This window comes from Rhinoderma darwinii, chromosome 2 (assembly GCF_050947455.1).
Source record: "Rhinoderma darwinii isolate aRhiDar2 chromosome 2, aRhiDar2.hap1, whole genome shotgun sequence".
In the NCBI taxonomy this organism is placed as follows: domain Eukaryota; kingdom Metazoa; phylum Chordata; class Amphibia; order Anura; family Rhinodermatidae; genus Rhinoderma; species Rhinoderma darwinii.
In genome coordinates this window covers 217,496,561-217,518,542 of record NC_134688.1, presented here as the reverse complement: position 1 = coordinate 217,518,542, position 21,982 = coordinate 217,496,561, and the positions used below count along the sequence as shown (strand labels likewise).

Here is a 21,982-nt window from a genome sequence, read left to right as displayed (position 1 = left end):
GCTGTTGGGTTCTCCTAGGCGTTACGGCATCGGGCTTCAGTTGCTCAGGTTTGCAAGGCTACTACCGGAGTTTTGCTGCACACCTTCGAAATTCTACCAGTTCCATTCTTTGGCCGTCTCCTGGTGGTGGTCTGTGCTGCAGGCAGCTGTGCGTTGGGTGGTATGCATGGCTGTTTTATTCCTTTACTTTCCTTCCCTCTGGTACTGCCTTAGGACATCCCATGGTGTTGTGTTCTCCAATGACATTAATGAGAAAATTAGTAGTTTTGTACTTGCAAGCCAATTTTTTTTTTTTTTCTTTTTCCCCTCATTGGAGTACAGTCATCCGCTCCTCGTTTGTTTTCGGGGTTAGGGAATTTCTTGGATCTACTGGTTTGTATTATTATTTTATTTTAATTTATTTTCTCTCCCTGGACCGTAGTCATGTTTTTGTCTGATCCTACTGCTTTTGTTCAAATTGATTTAAACCAGTGACTTTGTGAGAAGTATGGCCTGCTTAGGGGGAGCCAAGACTTTCCTACCTAGTGTAAGCCAAATGTGGCAGGGTCCTATACCCATGTTGCTTTGTCCCCGTTCTTTCCCGATCGCCCTCTGTAAACGCTCATTCTTTGGCTTATCTGCTCTTTTATGCAGAATTAAAAAATCATCATTGGCAGCACATCTCTCTGTGTAATCATGCTGCCGACATAATGAAAATGTATATTGACAAGCAATCATTGTAATGAGCGCTCATCCCTATACATAACCAATCATTTTTCCGTGTCATAGGAGCAAACGAGCGGCCATCAGCTAGCTGTGTCATCCATCGGCGCTCGTTTACACGGCCCAGGTCGGGCCGTGGAATAGTACTTTAAGGCCTTATTCAAACAAACGTGGGGAAACTGACGTCAAAAACTGCAGTTTTTCACATCCGAGTTGCCCCATGCGAGTCCCGTTTTCACGGATCTCCATAGACTTGTGTCTTTGGAAGGATCTGTGAAAACGGAACATAGTAGGACATGTTCTATTTTTCAACGGACCCTTCACACGGTCTGTTGAAACAAAGGCTGTGTGAACGGCCCCATTGAAATACATGCGTCCGTATGACGGCAGTTGTTTTTACGGTCGTCACATGGACGTATTCTACTTTCGTCTGAATAAGGGCTAATAGGACAACAGATGACTGATCAGCAGTTCCACGGCCGGCTGTGGTCTTTCACTCATTATTGCATGACAAATTAAAGGAACAGTGTCATCACAAATAATTTTTTTATATGTTAAAGATGTTAGTGCTTTAATAAAAACGTTTATTTTCATTTGTGTGTTTGTGTTTTACTGTTTCTTATTTTTACACTTTTTCTTCCCTATGGGGGCTGCCATTTTTTGTTCCATTTCTGTGTGTGTCGATTAACGACACACACAGACATGGAATACGGCAGCCACAGTCCCATAGGGACTGCGAACGGCTCCCGTCCCATTGACTGCCGTGTACGGCGTCTGTGTGGGAACTGCGCATGCGCCGCTCCCACACAGTCCTATTCGAAATTGGCGCCGTCCGGCGCCATTTTCCTGCTGACCGGAAGTCGCGGCCGGACAGTAATATTACTACTTCCGGTCGCGGCTTCCGGACTTGTGCACATGGAACAGCGGCAGCAAAGGGAGCGGACGGGCCGGAGGGAGCCGCGGCGGCAGGAGCAGGTAAGAGATTTCAATGTATGTTAGTGTTTGTGTGTGTTTACTACTGTATGTAAACCTACTACACTGTGGGTTACCTCAAAAAATGGCGACACACAGTGTAGGAGGTTAAACCTTTCAAACCCCTCGTTTATCCCGGCACTAGTCAGGATAAAGGAGGGGGGGATGCTGAGAGCTCACTAGAGCGAGGGCTTTTAACCCAATGTTGCAATGCTGCAATTTTGGGAACAGCTCCATCTAGTGACCAAAAATGGGTAGTATTATAAATTAGAAATAATTTATAATATTACATGGACTCATGCAAAAAAATAAAAAAAATTTGAACAATGTTTAATCACCCACACACTAAATGTTTAATTTTTTAAAAAAAAACATGTTTTTCTGGCAACACATTCCCTTTAAGGGGATTAAAGGTCTAGAGTTGATTCCAAGTGTTGAATATGCATTCGGTAGCTGTTCTGGGGAACTCTAAATATGTGGTTCAAAGGGGTGTCAATGTTCATAAAGGAGGTAATCATTAAGGTGGAATCAAAGCAAAAATAAATACATAAACCTATCCGAGAGAGTGAGCAGAATTTTAGGAGTGGCTAAATCAACAATTCGGTCCATTTAGAAAGCAGGAATGCACTGGAGACCTCCAACACCAAAAGGCCTGGACGAAAGACCACTAAAGTGAACGCAGAATTGTTTCCTTGGTAAAGAAAAACTCTTCACAACATTTTAGGCATGTCACTCAAACTTTGGAGGCGGTAGATGTATTATTGTCTACAATCAAGAGATGCCTTCATGAATATAAATATAGACGACTAATTTCAAGATGCAAACTGTTAACACTCTAACAGAAAGGCCAAACTATACTTGGCTAGAAAATATCTAAAAAAATAAAAAAGCCGCCCAGTTCTGGAACAAGATTCTTTGGACAGATGAAACCAACAATTTACTTGTGGCAGAATAATGGGAAGAAAACAGGAGAAGGAAAGGAAGGGCATATGATCCAAAGCATACCACATCCTCTGTGAAACTTGTGGGAAGCAGAGTTCTGGAATGGGCATGTATGGAGCTTAGTCCCTGGTGTTTGAATGATGTGCTCTGCGGATGAATTTTTAAATGTAAAGAACTATACTTTGTTCAGAATCAGACAGGACAGCGCTTCATAGTACAGATGGAACATGACCCAGAACATGCCATGAAGGCAGCTCAAGAACTTGGAGCTGCCAAGGCAATAGAAATGGAGTATTCTTTAATGGCCGAATCTGTCACCTAACCTCACCCAAGTGAGCATAATTTTCACTTACTGAAGACTAAACTAAAACCCGGAAAGAACCACAAACAATCAGCATCCGAAGGCGGCTGCTGTAAAGACCTAGCAAAGCATCTCCAAGAAACTCCCGATATTGGTGATGTCCATGGTCTCCAGATTTCAGGCAATCATTGACTTCAAACGATTTGCATTCAAGTATTTAACATTCTAAAGATGAGGATTCATTTTGTATGTCCAATTAATTTTGAGCCTGTGAAAATAAAGAGATTATGTAACAAATTAAATTGCACTAATTCCTTGACTGTTGCAATATATTTGTTAAACCCCCCTTGGACTAAAGGTGAAAGGTCTACACTTCAATTCACATCTGTATAAATTTCAAATCCATTCTGGTGGTTAACGGAGGCTAAATTATGTACCTGGACTATGTATGTATATATCTGTTTCCTTTGGTTTGGGAACCAGACTGCCACACTAATAACCATTTTAGCGCTACACTGGTGCGACCATACCATATATTTGAAAAATACTAATTTTAAATATATATTTTTGTGGGGATTTTTTTTTACGTGATTATGTAATTTTTTTTATTGGTTGCTGGTGACTATTTTTTGGATATCTGTTTTTGCTTTTGTGTGTTTGTAACTTTTATATGATTAATAAAGATTATTTTCCATAGTTCAGGTTTCCTATATGCTTAGAAGTAGTCTAAATTATGTATAGGTATGGGAGTGTTGGGGTAGTGTCTCAATAGAACAGGCTGAGTTGATAGAAAAAGCATAAATGGCATCAAAATGAATTTCCTAGCAGGTGTTTTATATGAAATGTGGGGATATTGTGAGTTTTGAGGAGGGATTTCTAAGCTCCCTTGCTTCGGTCATTTAGTTCCAATGCATGGTCTTGTGGCATTTCCAGTTCTCACGATGGAATGCATTTATTACTGGAGGCTGCTGGGAAAATTATAATTGGTCTTGTAGTTTTGTAATGATTTAGTTTGTTTCAAGAGACCAGGAAGCTCTTTAGCCTTTCTCAACTCTGCAAGACTTTGACAGTACTTGTCATTTTAGTAGAGGACTGTTTTTTTATATTTATTATGTGGCTGATGTAGCTGGGTATTGGTCCCACTTCATCCTGTAACATTTTGGTTTTGCTCAGTTTTCGATTTCATGTTGCTGTTACCTTTTTTTTCAGGACCTGATAGTTTCGGCTCTAGAGGAGGTTCAGGAGATGACTTCAATTCTGGTAAAGGTTACGTCTATTCTTACTGAGGGCTTTCATTGTTTTATCATGGTGTGGAGTCATCCAGACGACTTTATTTCTTTCTAACATATGTTACCTTGAACAACTGACTTTGTCACTTTCAGACTTGGTGTACTTCTACTTTTTTGTTGTCTCTTTCGATCTTTGCTCTTTTAAAACTTTTTTTAAACTTTTTCTCTGTTTGAAAAAACAAGCAAAAAACTCTGTCTACATGCACACACTACGTATTTTGCTGTCGAAAGTACGCACCAAAACCGTATGTAAAATCCGCACCTAATCCTGCATTTTTCGATGCATTTTTTTCGGTGCGTTTTCATGCTACGGATTTGGGTGCTGTTTTCCACAGCACTAGGCAGATACAATTCGCAAGCGGAAACTTAAGATAAATTGACATTCTGCGGATTCTAAAAAAACGCACCGTAGGTCAATTTCCGTCCTGAAATATACTGCAGCGTGTACATGAGATTTCCTGGAATCGCATGGCTATGCTGGTATTGTATTACGTTGCGGATTTACCGCATGCAAAACCACATGTAATACACATAGTGTGCATTGAGCCTTAAGGATCTAATATTACACAATCAATTCAGGTTTTAATATATTCTACTTAAAATTTTTGGTGTTTTTTTAAATTTTTATAATTAATAAAAATACTGAAATATTCCGGTCTTCCCACTGGAGCACACAATAGGCTGTGCTGTCTTTTTCAGCACACATTTCAGTTTTGTTGTGTAGTCTAGGGTAGCAGTCATCTCATGGAAGGGATTGTCTCATGAAGACCACTCCTGTCCTTATGCCCTATTAGGGCATATGAATGTCGTAGAGCCCCCCTCCCCCCACTCAGGACTCCACTTTATCAACCAGAACAGAGTGCATCCCTGGCGGACACGGCCCGTCCATGCATTCCAAGGATGGGCAATTTGGTCGCCGCTGCAGGGAAAAATGTCTGCCCAGAGGTGTCGCTCCTCGCGCTTTTAACGGCTGATCACTGGGGGTTAGAAAAGCTGACTTCCATCTAAAAACATGTTGTCTTCATGAGACAACCCCTTTAGGTTTACCCACCTTTTTAATAATTGCATATTACCGTATTTTTGGGACTATAAGACGCACCTGACCATAAGACTCACCCACTAGACAACCGAAAATAGGAAAAAAAATTACTTCATATTTTACTACTTTTACAAAGAAAAGTATTTGTTAAAAAATTATTTTTTGTTTCACCACATTCCGAGAGCCATAACTTATTTTTTTTTTTCTATGTTTTCATCGATTGAGCGATGTGGGGGCTTATTTTTTTACAGGACGAGCTGTAGTTTTCATTGCCACTATTTTTCGGTACATAAAAGATTTTTTTTTTTGATCACCCTTTTTATTACATTTTTTATTTTTTTTTTAAGCGCTAAGGTGACCAAAAAAAATATGCTGATGTTTTACACTTTTTTTTTTTTTTTTACACTGTTCACCGTGCGAGTTAAATAATGGTATTTTGTAATAGATCTGACTTTTACGGACGCAGGGATATCCATTTCTTTTATTTTTTACATTGTTCTTGGGGAAAAATGGGAAAGGATTTTATTTTATTTTTTTAAATCCTGAAAATGTATCTAACTTATTTAGTTTTTTTTACACGTTTCATTAGTTCCCCTAGGGAACTTGAACCAGCAGCCACTTGGTTACATGTCCAGTTACTGAAACAGCGTAACTCGCTGAGCTACTCTGTTTCCGTAACTCCCATATTAGTGAATGGCCGTTACGGAAGCAGCGTAGCACAGCGCGTTACGCTGTTTCAGTAACTCGACATGTAATCGAGTTTCCGAAAGAGCACAAAAAGCTAGAACGGGGCTTAGGGGGTCCCTGTTCTAGAGATAGGTGTGGGTCCCAGAGGTGAGACCCGCATCTATCTGACACTTATGACCTATCCTTTGGGTAGGTCATAAATGTCCTTCACGGAAAAAACTCTATAAATGCCATTTAACTAGATAAAGGTTTTTCCATAAAACACGTTTCCCCTATCCACAGGGGATACATGCGTGAACGCTGGGGGCCCGACCACTGGGACCCCCAGCGATAAGGAGAACGGAGACCGAAAGTCCGGCTTATTTGTTCGGCAGCTCCATTGAAATCAATGGAGAGACGCTCATGCATCTCTAAGACGCTGCCGGACACAGAACCCGGAAGTCCAAGCTTCTCATGTAGCGCTCCTGGTGGCTTTCGGTCCCCGTTCTCCTTATCGCTGGTGGTCCCAGCGGTCGGACCCCCAGTGATTACATGTGTATCCCCTATCCTGTGGATAGTGGTTTCATGTGTTTTATGGCACAGCCCCTTAAAACGGCCAGGAAAAGCGAAATCGCTGTTCCTGGCCGTTAGAGCAGCGTGTTAGCTGTTAAACACACTGCAGGTGTCAACTGTATCGAGCGGGCACAACGCTTGAGCCCGCTCCATACATCCTCCCCCCGCTCCATGAAGTACCGGCTTGTCATGGGTCTGGAAGGGATTAAGTAATGAAGTGGTCAGGGGGCCCGGCACAGCCGGGTCCCTTGACTGCGGTTTAAAAGAAGCAGGGACTTTTTTTAAAGATTTATTCCTGCTAATAACTGTCTTATAGTCCAAAAAATACAGTACATCTTTTTTGTACTGCTGGATGCCTAGTTGAGGCAGGTTAGCACTGCTATACATACACATAGGCTATATATTCTTCCCTGCCACAATCATTTTATAGTTTTCTATCCATAAACTCCAATTCATTGCAACTACCAACACGTGCCCACACGTTTTGATATAGATAAAATGTATCTATCTTCCTCTTTTGACCAAGATGGTTTAATTTAGCATGTTTATTTCTAAAATTGGGTATGCCCTAAAAGATTCCTGTGCATTTTTATATTCACAAGTAATATAAGAAAAAGTGATCCCCTTCCAGCACTAAAAAAAAAATTAATTGGCGTTTACTTTTCTTTTCTTTTATTTATTTTTTTCTTCGGTCCGCAAACACAGAGAACGATTTATTCAGGACCCCCAGTAGCAAGTATTGGTGCAACGCCACCCTATTGGAAGAATAGTCTTTCATTGTATCACATCCAGTGACTTTTCTAAAGATTGCTTCCTTAGTGGAGGTAGTATATACAACTCAATACTAGCTTTAGCTGTGGTTTCTCAACCTCCTCACTTTCATTTTTATCCCAAAAATTTGATTCTGTATACTTAAAGGGAATGTGTTGCCAGCAAAACATGTTTTTTTTTTTTTTAGTTTTTTTTTTTCACGAGTCAGGAAATATTATAAATTGGATTCAATTTATAATATTTCCCAGCACTGGTCACTAGATGGAGCAATTCCCAAAATTGCAGCATTGCATTTGGTAAAGCAACCACATTGCTTTATGCTGCAAAATTGGGAAAAAATCCCTCGCTCTAGTGAGCTCTCAGAATCCCCCCCCTCCTTTATCCTGGCTAGTGCCGGGAGAAACGAAGGGTTTGAACGGTCTAACCTCCTACACTGTGTGTCGCCATTTTTTGAGCTAACACACAGTGTGGAAGGTTTACATACACTAGTAAACACACACTGAAACACGAACATACATAGAAATCACTTACCTGCTCCAGTCGCCGCCGCTCCCTCCGGTCCGTCTGCTGCCGCTGCTCCATGTGCACAAGTCCGGAAGCCGCGACTGGAAGTAGTAATCTTACTGTCCGGCCGCGACTTCCGGTCCACAGGAAAATGGCGCCGGACGGCGCGCATTTCAAATTGAACTGTGTGGGAGCGGCGCATGCGCCGTTCCCCCACACACGGCGTACACCATAGTGGATGGAACGGGCCCCGTTCGCATTCCCTATGGGACTGGAGCTGCCGTATTCCATGTCTGTATGTGTCGTTAATCTGCACATACAGAAATGGAAAAAAAAATGCCAGCCCCCATAGGGAAGAAAAAGTGTAAAAATAGAAAAAAGTAACACACAAACACACAAATAAATACAAACGTTTTTAATAAAACCCTAACATAAAACGGATAGAAAAAAAAATAAATTTGGTGACACTGTTCCTTTTAAAGGCTATGTACACCTTTTTGAGCATCAACTTTTTTTTCAAATAAAACATTAAAGAGTCTGTCACCAGATTATAAGTGCCTATCTCCTACATAATCTGATCGGCGCTGTAATGTAGAGAACAGTGTTTTTTTTATTTTTCTAAACATTTTTGAGCAAGTTATGAGCAATTTTAGTTTTATGCGAATTAGTTTAATGCCCAACTGGGCGTGTTTTTACCTTTTGACCAAGTGGGCATTGTAAAGAGAAGTGTATGACGCTGACCAATCGGCGTCATACCCTACTCTCCATCCATGTACTCAGCACAGCGTGATCTTGCGAGATCATGCTGTTCTGTCACATACACCCTCCAGCCAGGTCGCGATATCTATTCACAATCCGGACACTTCGGAAGTAATTAGCATAAATCTAAAATAGGTCATAACTTGGTCAAAATGTATTGTTTTTTTCTAAATAAAAATCTTCTGTTATCTACATTACAGTGCCGATCACATTATGTAGGAGATAAGGAACTTATAATGTGGTGCAATCGCAGGCCTACGAAGGGGTGTCATGGCAGCCAGGGGCCTGATAAAAGCCCCCAGGTCTGCCCTGGGCATATACATGTGCTCCATTCACTGCAGGTGTCAACTGTGTTTTACAGCTGACACGCTGCCCTAACGGCCAGGAACAGCGATCGCGATGTTCCCTGCCGTTTAGTTAAATGCTGTGGTCAATAGCGAACACTGCATTTATAGGGGTCTTCCCATGAAGGACATTTATGACATCTCCACAGGAGATGTCATAAATGTTCAATAGATGTGAGTCCCACCTCCGGGACCCGCACCTATCTCTAGAACGGGGCCCCCTAAACCCCGTTCTATCTTACTCGGCTACACTGTCTCTTGGCTACTTCCTGGTTAAGTGGTCGGGAGTTACGGAAACAGCCGAGTGCTCGCTGAGCTATGCGGTTTCCCTAACTCCCGTAGAAGTGAATGGCAGTTATGGAAATAGCATAGCACTGCGAGCTACGCTGTTTCCGGAACTCTGTAGCTACGAAAACCGCGTACATGGTCGAGTTACGGAAACAGTGTCACTTGCCGAGCTACGCTGTTTACGGAACTCCCGTAGAACTGAATAGTAGTTACGGAAACAGCGTAGCATGCTACGCTGCTTCTGTAACAGCCATTCACTACTATGGGCGTTACTGAAACAGCGTAGCTCAGTGAGTTACGCTGTTCCCGTAACTCATCCATGTATTGCATTGTATTGTACCAGCGATCTAATGATCGCTGGTTCAAGTCCCCTATTGGAACTAATAAAATGTGTAGTAAAAAAAAAAAAAAAAGTTTTTTTTTTTACACACCTGAAAATGTTAGTTAAAAAACAAAACCCCTTTCCCAGTTTTCCCCAAGCACAATGTAAAAATAAATAAAAATTTGTATTGTTGAGTCCGTAAAAGTTTGAAAGTATTAGGGTATGTTCACAAGCTTACTAAAAAACGTCTAAAAATACGGAGCTGTTTTCAAGGGAAAACAGCTCCTGATTATCAGACATTTTTTTTAAAGCAAACTCGTGTTTTTTACGGCCGTTTTTGGAGCGGTTTTTCTATAGTCCATGAAAAACTGCTCCAAAAACGTCTCAAGTAGTGACATGCACTTCTTTTTACGCAACGTTTTTTCGAAACGGCTGCACACAAAAAAAAACACCCGTTCAGAACAGAACGCCGTTTTTCCCATTTAATGGGAAAATTCAATGGGCAGATGTTTGGAGGTGTTCTGCTTCCGATTTTTCAGAAAAACAGCCGAAAATAAGCTGTGTGAACATACCCTTACAATATAGCATTATTTGACTCTCACTGTGAACGGCGTAAAAAAAAAAAATATTTAAAACCCCAGAATCTTTGTCTTTTGGTCACCACAGCTCTAAAAAGAATTAAATAAAAAGTGATTAAAAAAAGTGTGTACTAAAAAATGGTGCTAATATAAATTACAGCTCGTCCCGCAAAAAATAAGCCCTTACAGCACTCAAACGATGAAAAAATATAAGTTATGGCTCTCAGAAAATCGTGAAACCGAACAAATAATTATTTTTTTTTTTTATACAACCAATAGTTGTGTTTTTTGTGTGAAAGTAGTAAAATATGAATTTTTTTCCAATTTTCTGCAGTCTAAAACCTGGGTGCGTCTTATAGTCAGGCGTGTCTTATAGTCCGAAAAATACGGTATTTCTCATCCCAGCCATTAAAGTGGGAGTGCGGCCGTCGTTCACTGCTATGTCTCGCGACGGTCCTGATGTAACTGCATGTCATGGAGCCTCTAGGCAAGACAGTCCATGACGTGGTGTTATGTAACTTGCTTTTCACTGTAGGCAACCGTTTTCAAATTATGTGCGCAGTTCGGCGTTGACTTACTTGCAGGAGCTAAAAGTCCAGAATAAAAGAATGTACAAAAGAAACCTAAAATTTACAGCACATTACACATAAATGGTTACTAACTTTTCAACAAACTTTGCATAAATCTTTGAAAGCTTTGAAAGCTACAAGTTTTTGGAGCTGACTTTCAAATCTTTTTTTTATTTTTATTTTTTTTTTGCAAGCATAATTTGAGCCGTATTTTTGTTGCAGTTTTTAGGGTATGTTCACACGGCGTTTTTTGCAAATAGAAAATTCTGCCTCAAAATTCTATTTGAAATTTTGAGGCATATTTTGATCTGCCTGCACGCCGTTTGCCGCGTTTTTCGCCTGCAGCCATTGAGCGCTGCGGGCAAAACGCTGCGAAATACGCTTTCTCTGCATCCCATTGATGTCAATGGGAGGTCAGAGACGTAAACGCCCGAAGATAGGGCATGTGGCTTCTTTTTCCCGCGGGACGGTTTTTCCGCTCGCGGGAAAAAAGCGCCTCCGCCTTTCATTGAAATCAATGGGAGGCATTTTTGATGCGTTTTCCACATCATAACGTGTCAAAAACTCAGTGTGAACCAGCCCTTAAAGGAACAGTGTCATCACAATTTTTTTTTTCATATGTTAAAGATGTTAGTGCTTTATTAAAAACGTTTATATTTATTTGTGTGTTTGTGTTTTACTTTTTCTTATTTTTACACTTTTTCTTCTCTATGGGGGCTGCCATTTTTTGTTCCTTTTCTGTATGTGTCGATTAACGACACATACAGACATGGAATACGGCAGCCACAGTCCCATAGGGACTGCGAACGGCTCCCGTCCCATCCACTTCTGTGTACGCCGTCTGTGTGGGAACTGCGCATGCGCCGCTCCCACACAGTCCAATTTGAAATTGGCGCCGTCCGGAAGTCGCGGCCGGACAGTAAGATTACTACTTCCGGTCGCGGCTTCCGGACTTGTGCACTTGGACCAGCGGCAGCGGACGGGCCGGAGGTAGCCGCGGCGGCAGGAGCAGGTAAGAGATTTCAATGTATGTTCGTGTTTGTGTACGTTTACTACTGTATGTAAACCTACTACACTGTGTGTTAGCTCAAAAAATGGCGACACACAGTGTAGGAGGATAGACCGTTCAAACCCCTCGTTTATCCCGGCACTAGCCAGGATAAAGGAGGGGGGGATGCTGAGAGCTCACTAGAGCGAGGGCTTTTTACCCAATTTTGCAATGCTGCAATTTTGGGAATAGCTCCATCTAGTGACCAGCAATGGGAAATATTATAAATTAGAATCTAATTTATAATATTTCCTGACTCGTGGAAAAAATAAAAAAAATTTGAACAATGTTTAATCACCTACACACTAAATGTTTAATTAAAAAAACAAAAACATGTTTTTCTGGCAACACATTCCCTTTAACCCCTTAATGACCGGGCCATTTTGCACGTTAATGACCAAGGATTTTTTTTTTTGTTTTTTCATGGTCACATTCCAAGAGTCGTAACTTTTTTTTTTTTATTCCGTCGACATAGCCGTATAAGGGCTTGTTTTTGCGGGACGAGTTGTATTTTGTAATTGTACCATTTTTGGATGCATCTAATATATTGATTAACTTTTATTAACTTTATTTTAGGAGAGAATTGAAAATAAGCAGCTATTCCAGCATTAATTTTCACGTTATAAATTTACGCCGTTTACTATGCAGCGTAAATAACATGTTAACTTTATTCTATGGGTCGGCACGATTACGGGGATACCAAATATGTAAGGGTTTTATGTGTTTTCCTACGTTTGCACAATAAAAAGCCTTTTAGAAAAAAATTACTTGTTTTTGTATCGCCGCATTCCAAGAGCCGTCATTTTTTTATTTTTCCGTCGATGTGGCCGTATGTGGGCTTGATTATTGCGGGCCAATGTTTAGATTTCATTAGTACTATTTTGGGGGACATAGGACTTATAGATTAACTTTTATTTTATTTTTTATGGGGGGAATGGGAGAAAAGAGAATTTTGCCGTTGTTTTTTTGGACGCCGTTCATCCGGCGGTTTAATTAATGTGTTCATTTTATTGGTCAAGTTGTTACGATCGCGGGGATACCATATATGTATGTGTTATTTGTTTTGACACTTTTACTGAATAAAACCACTTTTTGGGCAAAAAAAGTAGTTTTATTTGATTTTGACTGTAATTATTCTTTTTTTTTCTACAAACTTTATTTAACTGATTGACATTTTTTTTTTTAAGTCCCACCAGGGGACTACACTATGCGATGTGCCGATCGCATATATAATGCTTTGGTATACTTCGTATACCAAAGCATTATTGCCTGTCAGTGTAAAACTGACAGGCAACCTGTTAGGTCATGCCTCCGGCATCGCCTAACAGGCAATTGCGGAAGACAGACCTGGGGGTCTTTGTTAGACCCCCGGCTGTCATGGAAAAACGACGGCGACCCGCGATTTGTTTGCGGGGGCGCCGATCGGGTGACAGAGGGAGCTCCCTCCCTCTGTCAAACAAATTAGATGCCGCTGTCACTATTGACAGCGGCATTTAATGGGTTAAACTGCCGGAATCGAAGGGCGCTTCGATTCCGGCAGTTGCAGCAGAAGCCAGGCTGTGCATCACAGCCGTGCTCCTGCCGCTGATTGCGTGGGTACAGTGGCAGTACCCGCGCCATCACAGGACTGATATATTCGTCCTCCTGCGCGAACTAGCAGCTGCTGAGGACGGATATATCCGTCCTTCGGCGTTAAGGAGTTAATAGGAATTGGGAAAAATCAGCTTGTAAAGTGCTTCATGAAGTGACATGTTGCTACTTTTTAATGAATTTTGCCAGGTGTTTTTTTTGTTTTTTTTTAATTCAGCACTATAAAATATGCCTCATGTGAACTACACTGCGTATTTCCCATTGAAATCAATGGGAAGCTGTTTGCAGGCGTTTTTACAAGTGTATTTCAGAGTATTACGAGTGAATTGCACTCCTGAATATGCCTGAAAATATGCTGTTTGAACATGGCCTAGTTTATGCACTCTGATTTTACTGGTAAATGCATCTAGCTGACAAGACGGATTACCAGTTCACTGAAGGATCGACATTCTGCCTATAGAAGTCTATAGTGAGTGGATTAGGGAACAGGAGGAGAGCAGGGCAGGGGAGAGAGACGCTGCTGTAGCTTCTAGTAAGTGTTATGTTTCACCCCAGTGCTGGATTCACAGCTACACTACTCATTACTGATTTGTAATGTCCTCCATGTTTCAATATACGAGATAAATAACCAGGATTCTTCAATTCTGTGTGCAGTGTATAGAAGACCTGATAGCAGTTAGTCGCCACCCACTAGCTCAGAGACAACTGAGAGGCTAAAAAAAAGAAATCCGCGTGCAAGTCATACAATAGCCGGATAGTGCTATTCCTCATGTACACACGCCAGCTTATTCTGGAGTCACCTGAAGGGTTAAGTAAGCTTTAACACACTATGCAAAAAGAAACCAAACAAAAAGGTTTTTGAACTCTTAGGCCCCATGCACACGAACGTGCTTTTGCGGCTGCAATTCTCCCGAATATCCACGTGAGAATTGCAGCCCCGTTCATTTCTATGGGCCCATGCACACAACCGTGATTTCCACGGTCCGTGTATGGTCCAGGCTCATAGAAAATAATGGATGCGGCCATGTTCACGGCCCGTGATATGTGGGCGGCTCGCGGGTGACACTCCGTGGCCGGATGACCCGAAAATCACGGCCGTGCAGATGGCTGCGGTCGCGTGCATGAGGCCTTAGTGGCTTGAGGTTAGCAAAGTGATGTTTTGGTAATTGTAACTTGACAAGCAAAAAGTATATGGTTGCTTTTGTAAAGCCAGGTGTATGTTGTATGCATAGACAATATTTGTTATTTAAAAAAAAAAAAAAAAAAAAAGTGAACTCTTTTGAGAAGGGACTGTCAATGTCGTTTGGATATGATGTCTAAATGCATATGAATTTGAATAGTAGTACAGTAATTGTCAAAAGCTTAGGCTAGGTTCACGCCATGTTTGTGCATTCTGTTGTCGTGTGCAGGATTTTTTTTCCCCAAAATGGGAAGCCTTTTAATCGGTTCGGAACCAGGCACCATTGAGCTATTTTTAGGCTCTGTTCACATCTGCGTTGGGGTCCCGTTCTGATGTTCCGTCAGAGGTTTCTGTCAGAATGGGACCCTGAGCGCACACAAACTGACACCGACGGAAACCAGAGGTTTCCATCACCATTGATTTCAATGGTGACTGAGTCCGTGCCCGTGGTTTCCGTTTGTGTCTGCTGTGCACTGGACCCGTCGTGTTTGCAGAAACAAACTACGGGCAGGGGCTCAGTCACCATTAAAATCAATAGTGATGGAAACGTCAGAACGGGACCCAAACGCAGATGTGAACAGAACCTTAGCATGCTATTTTTTTGCATGATTTGTTTGTTTTTTTTACACGTAACACTTTTTTTTTTTTTCTTTTTAATAGGCTTCTAGCTTTTTAAAATACTTTTAATGCTCTTTAGCTATTTTTTTTTTTTTTCTGGTAGTACAGGGTTACCCTGAAATAGACTTTTTATTTGTGATTGTCTACCATACATTTTGATATATTGTCTATGTTGGGGTAATTGAGTTAGGGCTAGCGTTACGATAATGATTGGCGGGGGAGCATTTTTGAGGGGTTTGGTGAGGTATTGGCCTTTTTTTTTTTTTTTTTTTGCTTTACTATTCTGAGACTTAATTTTTGTACTTTTACACTTTCCACTGTTTCGTACTGCACAGCAGCCACAGGGTAAACTAGCGCTCTTAGGGTCAATACACACAAGGTGTATTACGTGAGTCAAAACGGCAGCGTAATACAGTACCAGCATAGGCACTGAGATTCCAGGGGATCTCATGTCCACGCTGCAGTATTTTTCGGGATGTAAATTGACACGCGGTGCGTATTTTTGAAACCGTGACCTGTCCATTTATCCCGTGATTCCTCCTGCAAATTCAATCTTCCTAGTTTCAGAGGAATACCCAGCAAAACCCGCAACATGAAAACGCCGCAATTTACTCGGCAAAACGTAAAAACCGCACCGAACAATGCAGCACCGCTTCAGGTGCGTTTTTGTCCTGCAAATTTATTGCGGTTTTGCTGCATATTTTTTGCCGCAAAATACGCAACGTGTGCATGTAGCCTTATAATTTTTTTATTTTTTTTTGTCGCTTTTAGGGCTGTGCTGGGTTTAGTTAGACCCAGCAGCTGCCTCTTAGTAACGGTATTTCAGCGATCATGTAATCAGTTACATGATCCCCCTGATCAATAGCTGCTGCTGCCTCTATTTTATACACCACGCAGATTATGCGCTATGTATAGGAGTACAGAGAACACAAAAGCGGTTAAAACCGCTTCTCTTTAATCCAGGGGCCCTGGCAGTCTGACTGCCGGTAGCAAGCGTTAACACGCTCTGCATATATACAGTTGGTGGTCTGGTTAAGAATAGTACATTCATCCATTTGTGTACGTTTCCAAAGTAATTCATTTTTTGTAAGGGCCTGTTCACATCTGCATTTGGCTGTTCCGTCAGAGGAACATACAAACGGAAAGTGTCGTTTTCGTTTGCATTTACCTTTGTTTTCAATGGTATTTTTTTGTTTTCAGTTTGGCCCCATTCAGTTTTTTTTTTTCGATGGAAAGAATAGTGTAGTGTTCTCCACTATTCTTTCCGTCAAAGCAAAAAAATACCATTGAAAACAAAGGTAAATGCAAACGGAAACTGTACTTACCATTTGTCTGTTCCTCTGACGGAACAGATGAATGTAAAGCCAAACGGAAGCCCAACGTAGATGTGAACAGGCCCTTTTTAGGTGTTCACATCTTCATCCAGTGATTCTGTTCTGTTCCGTCATAGGAGCAGAGCATCGAATGTTGGAAGCTACACAGGTGGCGCACAACAGAAGCCATTGACTTTAATAGGTTGCGTGCGGTTTCTGTCATGGTGTCAATTGTTTTGTCCGGCAAAATAATAATGTTAGGAACCTCCATTGCAAGTTTACTGGGAAAAAAAATAGCACGTCAAACAGGACGATGCAAAAGGATGCCTATCCTGTTGCCCAAGACTTCTTTTGTAAAAAAAAATCCCAGTGCCCAAAGGAGCCCATTGACTTTAACCCCTTCCCAAAGTATGACATATACTTGCGCCATAGCAGGATAGGGGAAGTATGGAACGGGCTGAGCCAGCTCCATACAACGCGGGTGTCATCTGTATGTTACAGCTGGCACTTCACTGTAACGAGCGCGATCCAGCTAGTTTAACCCCTTAGATGCTGCGGTCAATAGTGGCTGCGGCATCTAAAGCGTTAAAGTGGGGGGGCTACCTTCTCTGACAGCCCATCGTCTCCCCAATTCCCCGACACGATCGTGGTGTGCTGATAGTTGGCATGGCAGCCTGGGTGCCAGTTTTCTACGGTCTCCGGCAGGGCTTAATAGTTGCCTGTCAGAAACCCGATATACTGCAATACATTAGCATTCCAGTATATAGTGCAAGTGATCCAACAATCATTGGTTCAAGCCCCTAGGGGGACTAGTAAAAATGTTGGTTGTTTGTTTTTTGTTTTTTTTTATATCCCAAAAAAAAATATTAATATTAAAAGATAAAAAAAAAAAACAATTTTCCCCCTAAAGCATTGCAAAAAATCAAACAAACCTAATTGGTATCGCTGCGTCAGTAAAAGTCTGAACTAATACAATATAACATTTAACTGAATTGCTGTTTTTTGGTCACCTCCTCTCCCACAAAAAAAATGGAAAAAAAGTGATCAAAAACCTGCACATACCCCGAAATCGTACCATTAAAAACTACAGCTTGTCCCACAAAATGTAAGCCCTCATACAGCTCAACGGACGGAAAAATAAGTTATGGCTCTCAGAATTTGGCGGCACAAAATAAATGTTTTGTTACAATTTGTTTTTTCCTTGTAAAAGTATTAAAATCTATAAATTTTGTATCGCTGTTATTGTATTGCCTGCAGAATAAAGTTATTAACATGTCGTTTTAATAGCTCGGTGAACACTGTAAAAACGAAGCGCAAAAAACAACGGAGGAATAGTTTTTTGTTTTTTTATCACCCCACAAAGAATTTTTTCCCCCACTTCTTAGTACATTATATGCTACAATAAATGGTGTGATTAAAAAAATTACAACTCATCCCGCAAAAATCAAACCCTAATAAGGTCATATAGACGGAAAAAATAAGTTAGGGCTTGTCCAAACACAACGGCATTGCTGCAGAAAATTTCTGCAGCATTTCCGCTGAAAGTAGCAGATGTTCCACTGTGGAAAAAACGCACTATTTACTGCAGTTTTCAGGGTGGAAAATGGTGCGGATTTTGCGGGTTATTCACAATGGTAGAAGATGAGATGTCCTGAAAAAACGCAGCAATTCAGCCCACTTTCCGTAGCAGATATTGACATGCTGCAGTCCAGAAATTGACCTGTGCTGTGTATTTTTCGGACTGCATTTTTACTGCATTTTTACGTGTGGATGAGATTTGGGAATTCACTATGCTGCTACTGTATTCTGCATTTTTTCCGTCCGCAGTTCTGGACGAAAAAAAAACAGAAATTTCGCAACGCGTGGATGAGCCCTTATGGCATTTGGAAGGTGGGGAGGAAAAATTATAAATCTGAAAAATGGTTGCAGCGGGAAGGGCTTAATGGGTTCGGTCGGGCTTCTGTCGTTTTGCCAGATAACATAGCGCTACATGCTGCTCTATTTTGTCCAGCAAAAATGATGGCTTCTGCGTTTCCTTACATAACCATGCTGGAGCATTTTTCCTTGACTATTTTTCCATTTCTCATCATTCTTGGAAATGTATAAATACATTGACAACTGAGTGTTACCATTCCCTTCATTAGCGCCGCGGATTCCATGCTGAAAAGCCGCAGATTATTTCCATTTAAGTACAATTGGGCTAATCCGCTAGCAGAACTGCTTGTCAATCCGCAATAGAAATGAGTTTTAATTGCGTGCTGCGTAAAATAAAACCCCAAATCCTCGGCTGAATTACTTATGGCAAATCCACTCCATGTGAACATGGTCTAATTCTTCTGGCAGTTAAGCCAAGTGGTGGACATAATTGTATCCAATCTACACAAAACTCTGTCATGCTTCAATTTAGCCGCCTGTCTAAACTGGATAAAAATGTATCCTTTCTGCTATGAAAAATATTCGGTCGCCAGGTTTTCAGTCTCTGTATGTAGACTATTTCCTCAAATAGTGAGGCATTGAAGTACAAAGTTGAGGAGAAAGTTGTGTAACTTATATAAAATGAGAATCTCTTTATGGCAAAATATACTTCATACCATAGTCTACAGTCTGAAAATGCTACGGATAGGCTTAGATGTTTGATATGCATTTGTTTCTTTCTTATATAGGCTTTAGAGATGATGGAGGTCGCAGTGGTCCTAGTGATCGACGAGGGCCCCCACCTGCAGCTGCTGGACGTTACAGAGAGGCACCACGTCCAGGATCTATGGACTTCAGAGAACCCTCAGAAGGTTGGGGAAATATAATAGGATTGGTATAAATTCTGCAGTGTGCGTGGTTCTGCTTTGTGTTTGTTGCATCGCAAGTTCTGTTTGGCAAGTGTTCGGTCTCATTGAATTATCGCCTAGCTGTTTGTTAGCTATTGACATTTGCAGTCTACACGATTAACAAAATACATCTGAAAATGAGGAGCGGTTTTCACTTGAAAACAGCTCCGTATTTTCAGACGTTTTTTTGAGCCACTTTGTTTTTTACGGCCATTTTTGGAGCGGTATTCAATAGTCTGAGAAAACGGCTCCAAAAATGTCCCAAGAAGTGTCCTGCACTTCTTTTGACGAGCCATCATTTTAGGCGCCGTATTTTGACAGCGACGCGTAAAATGACAGCTCGTCTGCACAGAACATCGTAAGACCCATTGCAAGCAATGGGCAGATGATTGCCGACGTATTGGAGCCGTCTTTTCAGGCGCAATTCGAGGCGTAAAACGCCTCCATTACTTCTGAAAAGAGGTCGTGTGAACATACCCTAACACTTTGGCCCAAGTCTGCTATACACAACTCCAAAGTGTATTATTTACATTAGGAAACCACGCTCAGTCAGTTTTACTCAAATTATTTTTTCCATAGAATTCTAGCCAAGATTAAATTTGATAAAAAGGATACGTGTTTTTTTGGATTTTCTCCCGGTTTTCAAAACTGCATCAAACTGACCTGACCTGTGTGAGCTTTACCTTTTTAAAGTTATAAAAGTAGAGAAAACGCTTATTTTTTGTTTAATGGGCACTGCACCTCTTTATACTCTCAAAGCTGCTATATTGACGATTAAGGGGGAATTGCGGCCGCAAAAGCACGTTCGTGTGCATGGGGCCTTAGCAGTAACCAGATGGATCTTGGTTTTTGTACAATAGAAGTCAATGGCAACAGGATAGCGACCCTGTTTTTAAAAGTTCCTTTTTTTTTTCTTTTTTCTAATCTTGAAAAATTATCGTATTTTTCGGACAATAAGACACATCCAGGTTTTAGACAACCGAAAATAAGAATTTTTGCGGGATGAGCTTTAGCTTATATTGGCACTTTTTATTTATTTATTTTTTTTTCCATTCCTTTTTAGCGCTACGGTGACCAAAAAAAACTATTCTGGGCTTATACTTTTTTTTTTTTTTTTCTTTTTTACGTGGTTCACCGTGCAAGTCAAATAATGCTATATTGTAATAGTTTGGACTTATACGGACGCAGCGATACCAATTTTTTTACGCTGTGCTTGGGGAAAAATGTGAAGTTTTTTGTGTGGTGTTTATTTTTAACACATTTTATTAGTTCCCCTAGGGGACTTGATCCAACGATAATTAGATGAACAGCGTAACTCGCTGAGCTACGCTGTTTACGTAACTCCCATAGTAGTGAATGGCAGTTACAGAAGCAGCATAGCATGGTACGCGGTTTCCGTAACTACTATCCAGTTCTATGGGCGTTACAAAAACAGCGTAGCTCAGCGAGTTACGCTGTTTCCGTAACTCGACCATGTATGCTGTTTTCTTAGCTACCGAGTTCTGGAAACAGCGTAGCTCACAGTGCTGCGCTGTTTCCCTATTTACCATTCACTTCTATGGGAGTTACGGAAACGGCGTAGCTCAGCGAGCGCTAGACTGTTTCCGTAACTCCCGATCACCTAACCAGGAAGTGGCCGGCAGACAGCGGAGCCGAGTAAGATAGAACAACAGGGTTTAGGGGGCCCCATTCTAGAGATGGGTGCAGAACCCAGTGGTGGGGCCCGCATCTATCCAACACTTATTACATATCCTGTGGATATGTCATAAATGTCCTTTATGGGAAGACCCCTATAAATGCCGCGGTCGCTATTGACCGTCATTTAACTAAATGCCCAGGAACCATGCCATCACTGTTTCTGGCAGTTAGCTGTGTTTTACAGCTGACACACTGCTCTAACACCTGCAGTGTATGGAGAGGGCTCAGCGCGTGAGCCCACTCCAAACATCATCCCCTCCCCACACCATGATGTGCCAGCACATCGTGTGTCGGGAAGGGGTTAAGTAAAAAGCGGTCAGGGGCCCGGCGCTGCCGGGTCCCTTGACTGCCGACTATAAGACGCATGGACTTTTTATCAAGATTGCGTCTCAGGCCCCATGCACACAAACGTGTTTTTGCAGCTACAATTCACGCACAAAACTGCGGGTTAATTGCGGTCCCATTTATTTCTATGGGCCCATGCACATGACTGGTTTCCACGGTCCGTACATTGCCCGGGAGCCTGGCTCATTGAAATAAATGCACACGGCCATGTGCGCTGCCCGCGAATGACACTCTGCGGCTGCCCGAGCCGCAAATCACGGGCTGTGCACACCAATACGGTTGTGTGCATGAGCCCTTATAGTCCAAAAAATACGGTACCTTTTTCAATAGAATGCAAAACTGTGTTTACAGAGCCTTATTGAGTGAAAAAAATTACTGAGGGGTGTAAGGTTTCCTGTGAACTCCAATTTTATAGTACGCTGTGTCTCCTATGCCCCTTGTGGGTGGCTTCAATCGGAAGTTTCATTTCTTGTGGTAACGTTAAACTGCATATTAGCCTAAAAGGGCATTAAAAAAAAACAACTAAAGTGCAGTTTATTACCAGAAGAAAAGGAACTTGCGAGCAGTGGTGTCTAGGCTGTAGGCTTTCAGTATCTTTGGTGTCCGTAGAGGCTTCTTGTGTGGTGATGTCACACCCAACTTAGTGATCGGATTGTGAAAACATGGCAGCTCCCTTCCAGAAGCAGCATCACATCTGTCCATGGCTTGTCGGTGTATTGCAGCGCAGCTCCATTTCAGTGAATGGGGCT

At 41.6% G+C, this 21,982-nt stretch overlaps 1 protein-coding gene across 6 annotated transcripts in view; it reads left to right on the top strand.

The window, feature by feature from the left end:
- EIF4H (eukaryotic translation initiation factor 4H) overlaps positions 1-21,982 on the top strand; it is a 60,839-nt gene that overhangs the window by 36,031 nt on the left and 2,826 nt on the right. For 4 of the 6 annotated variants that reach the window (XM_075852838.1, XM_075852843.1, XM_075852839.1 and 1 more), the window contains 2 exons: positions 4,127-4,177; positions 19,032-19,154. In XM_075852838.1, the coding sequence (XP_075708953.1) occupies positions 4,127-4,177; positions 19,032-19,154 (174 nt within the window). The remainder of the gene's footprint in view (positions 1-4,126; positions 4,178-19,031; positions 19,155-21,982) is intronic. The other 2 variants (XM_075852840.1, XM_075852844.1) reach the window with 1 other exon arrangement.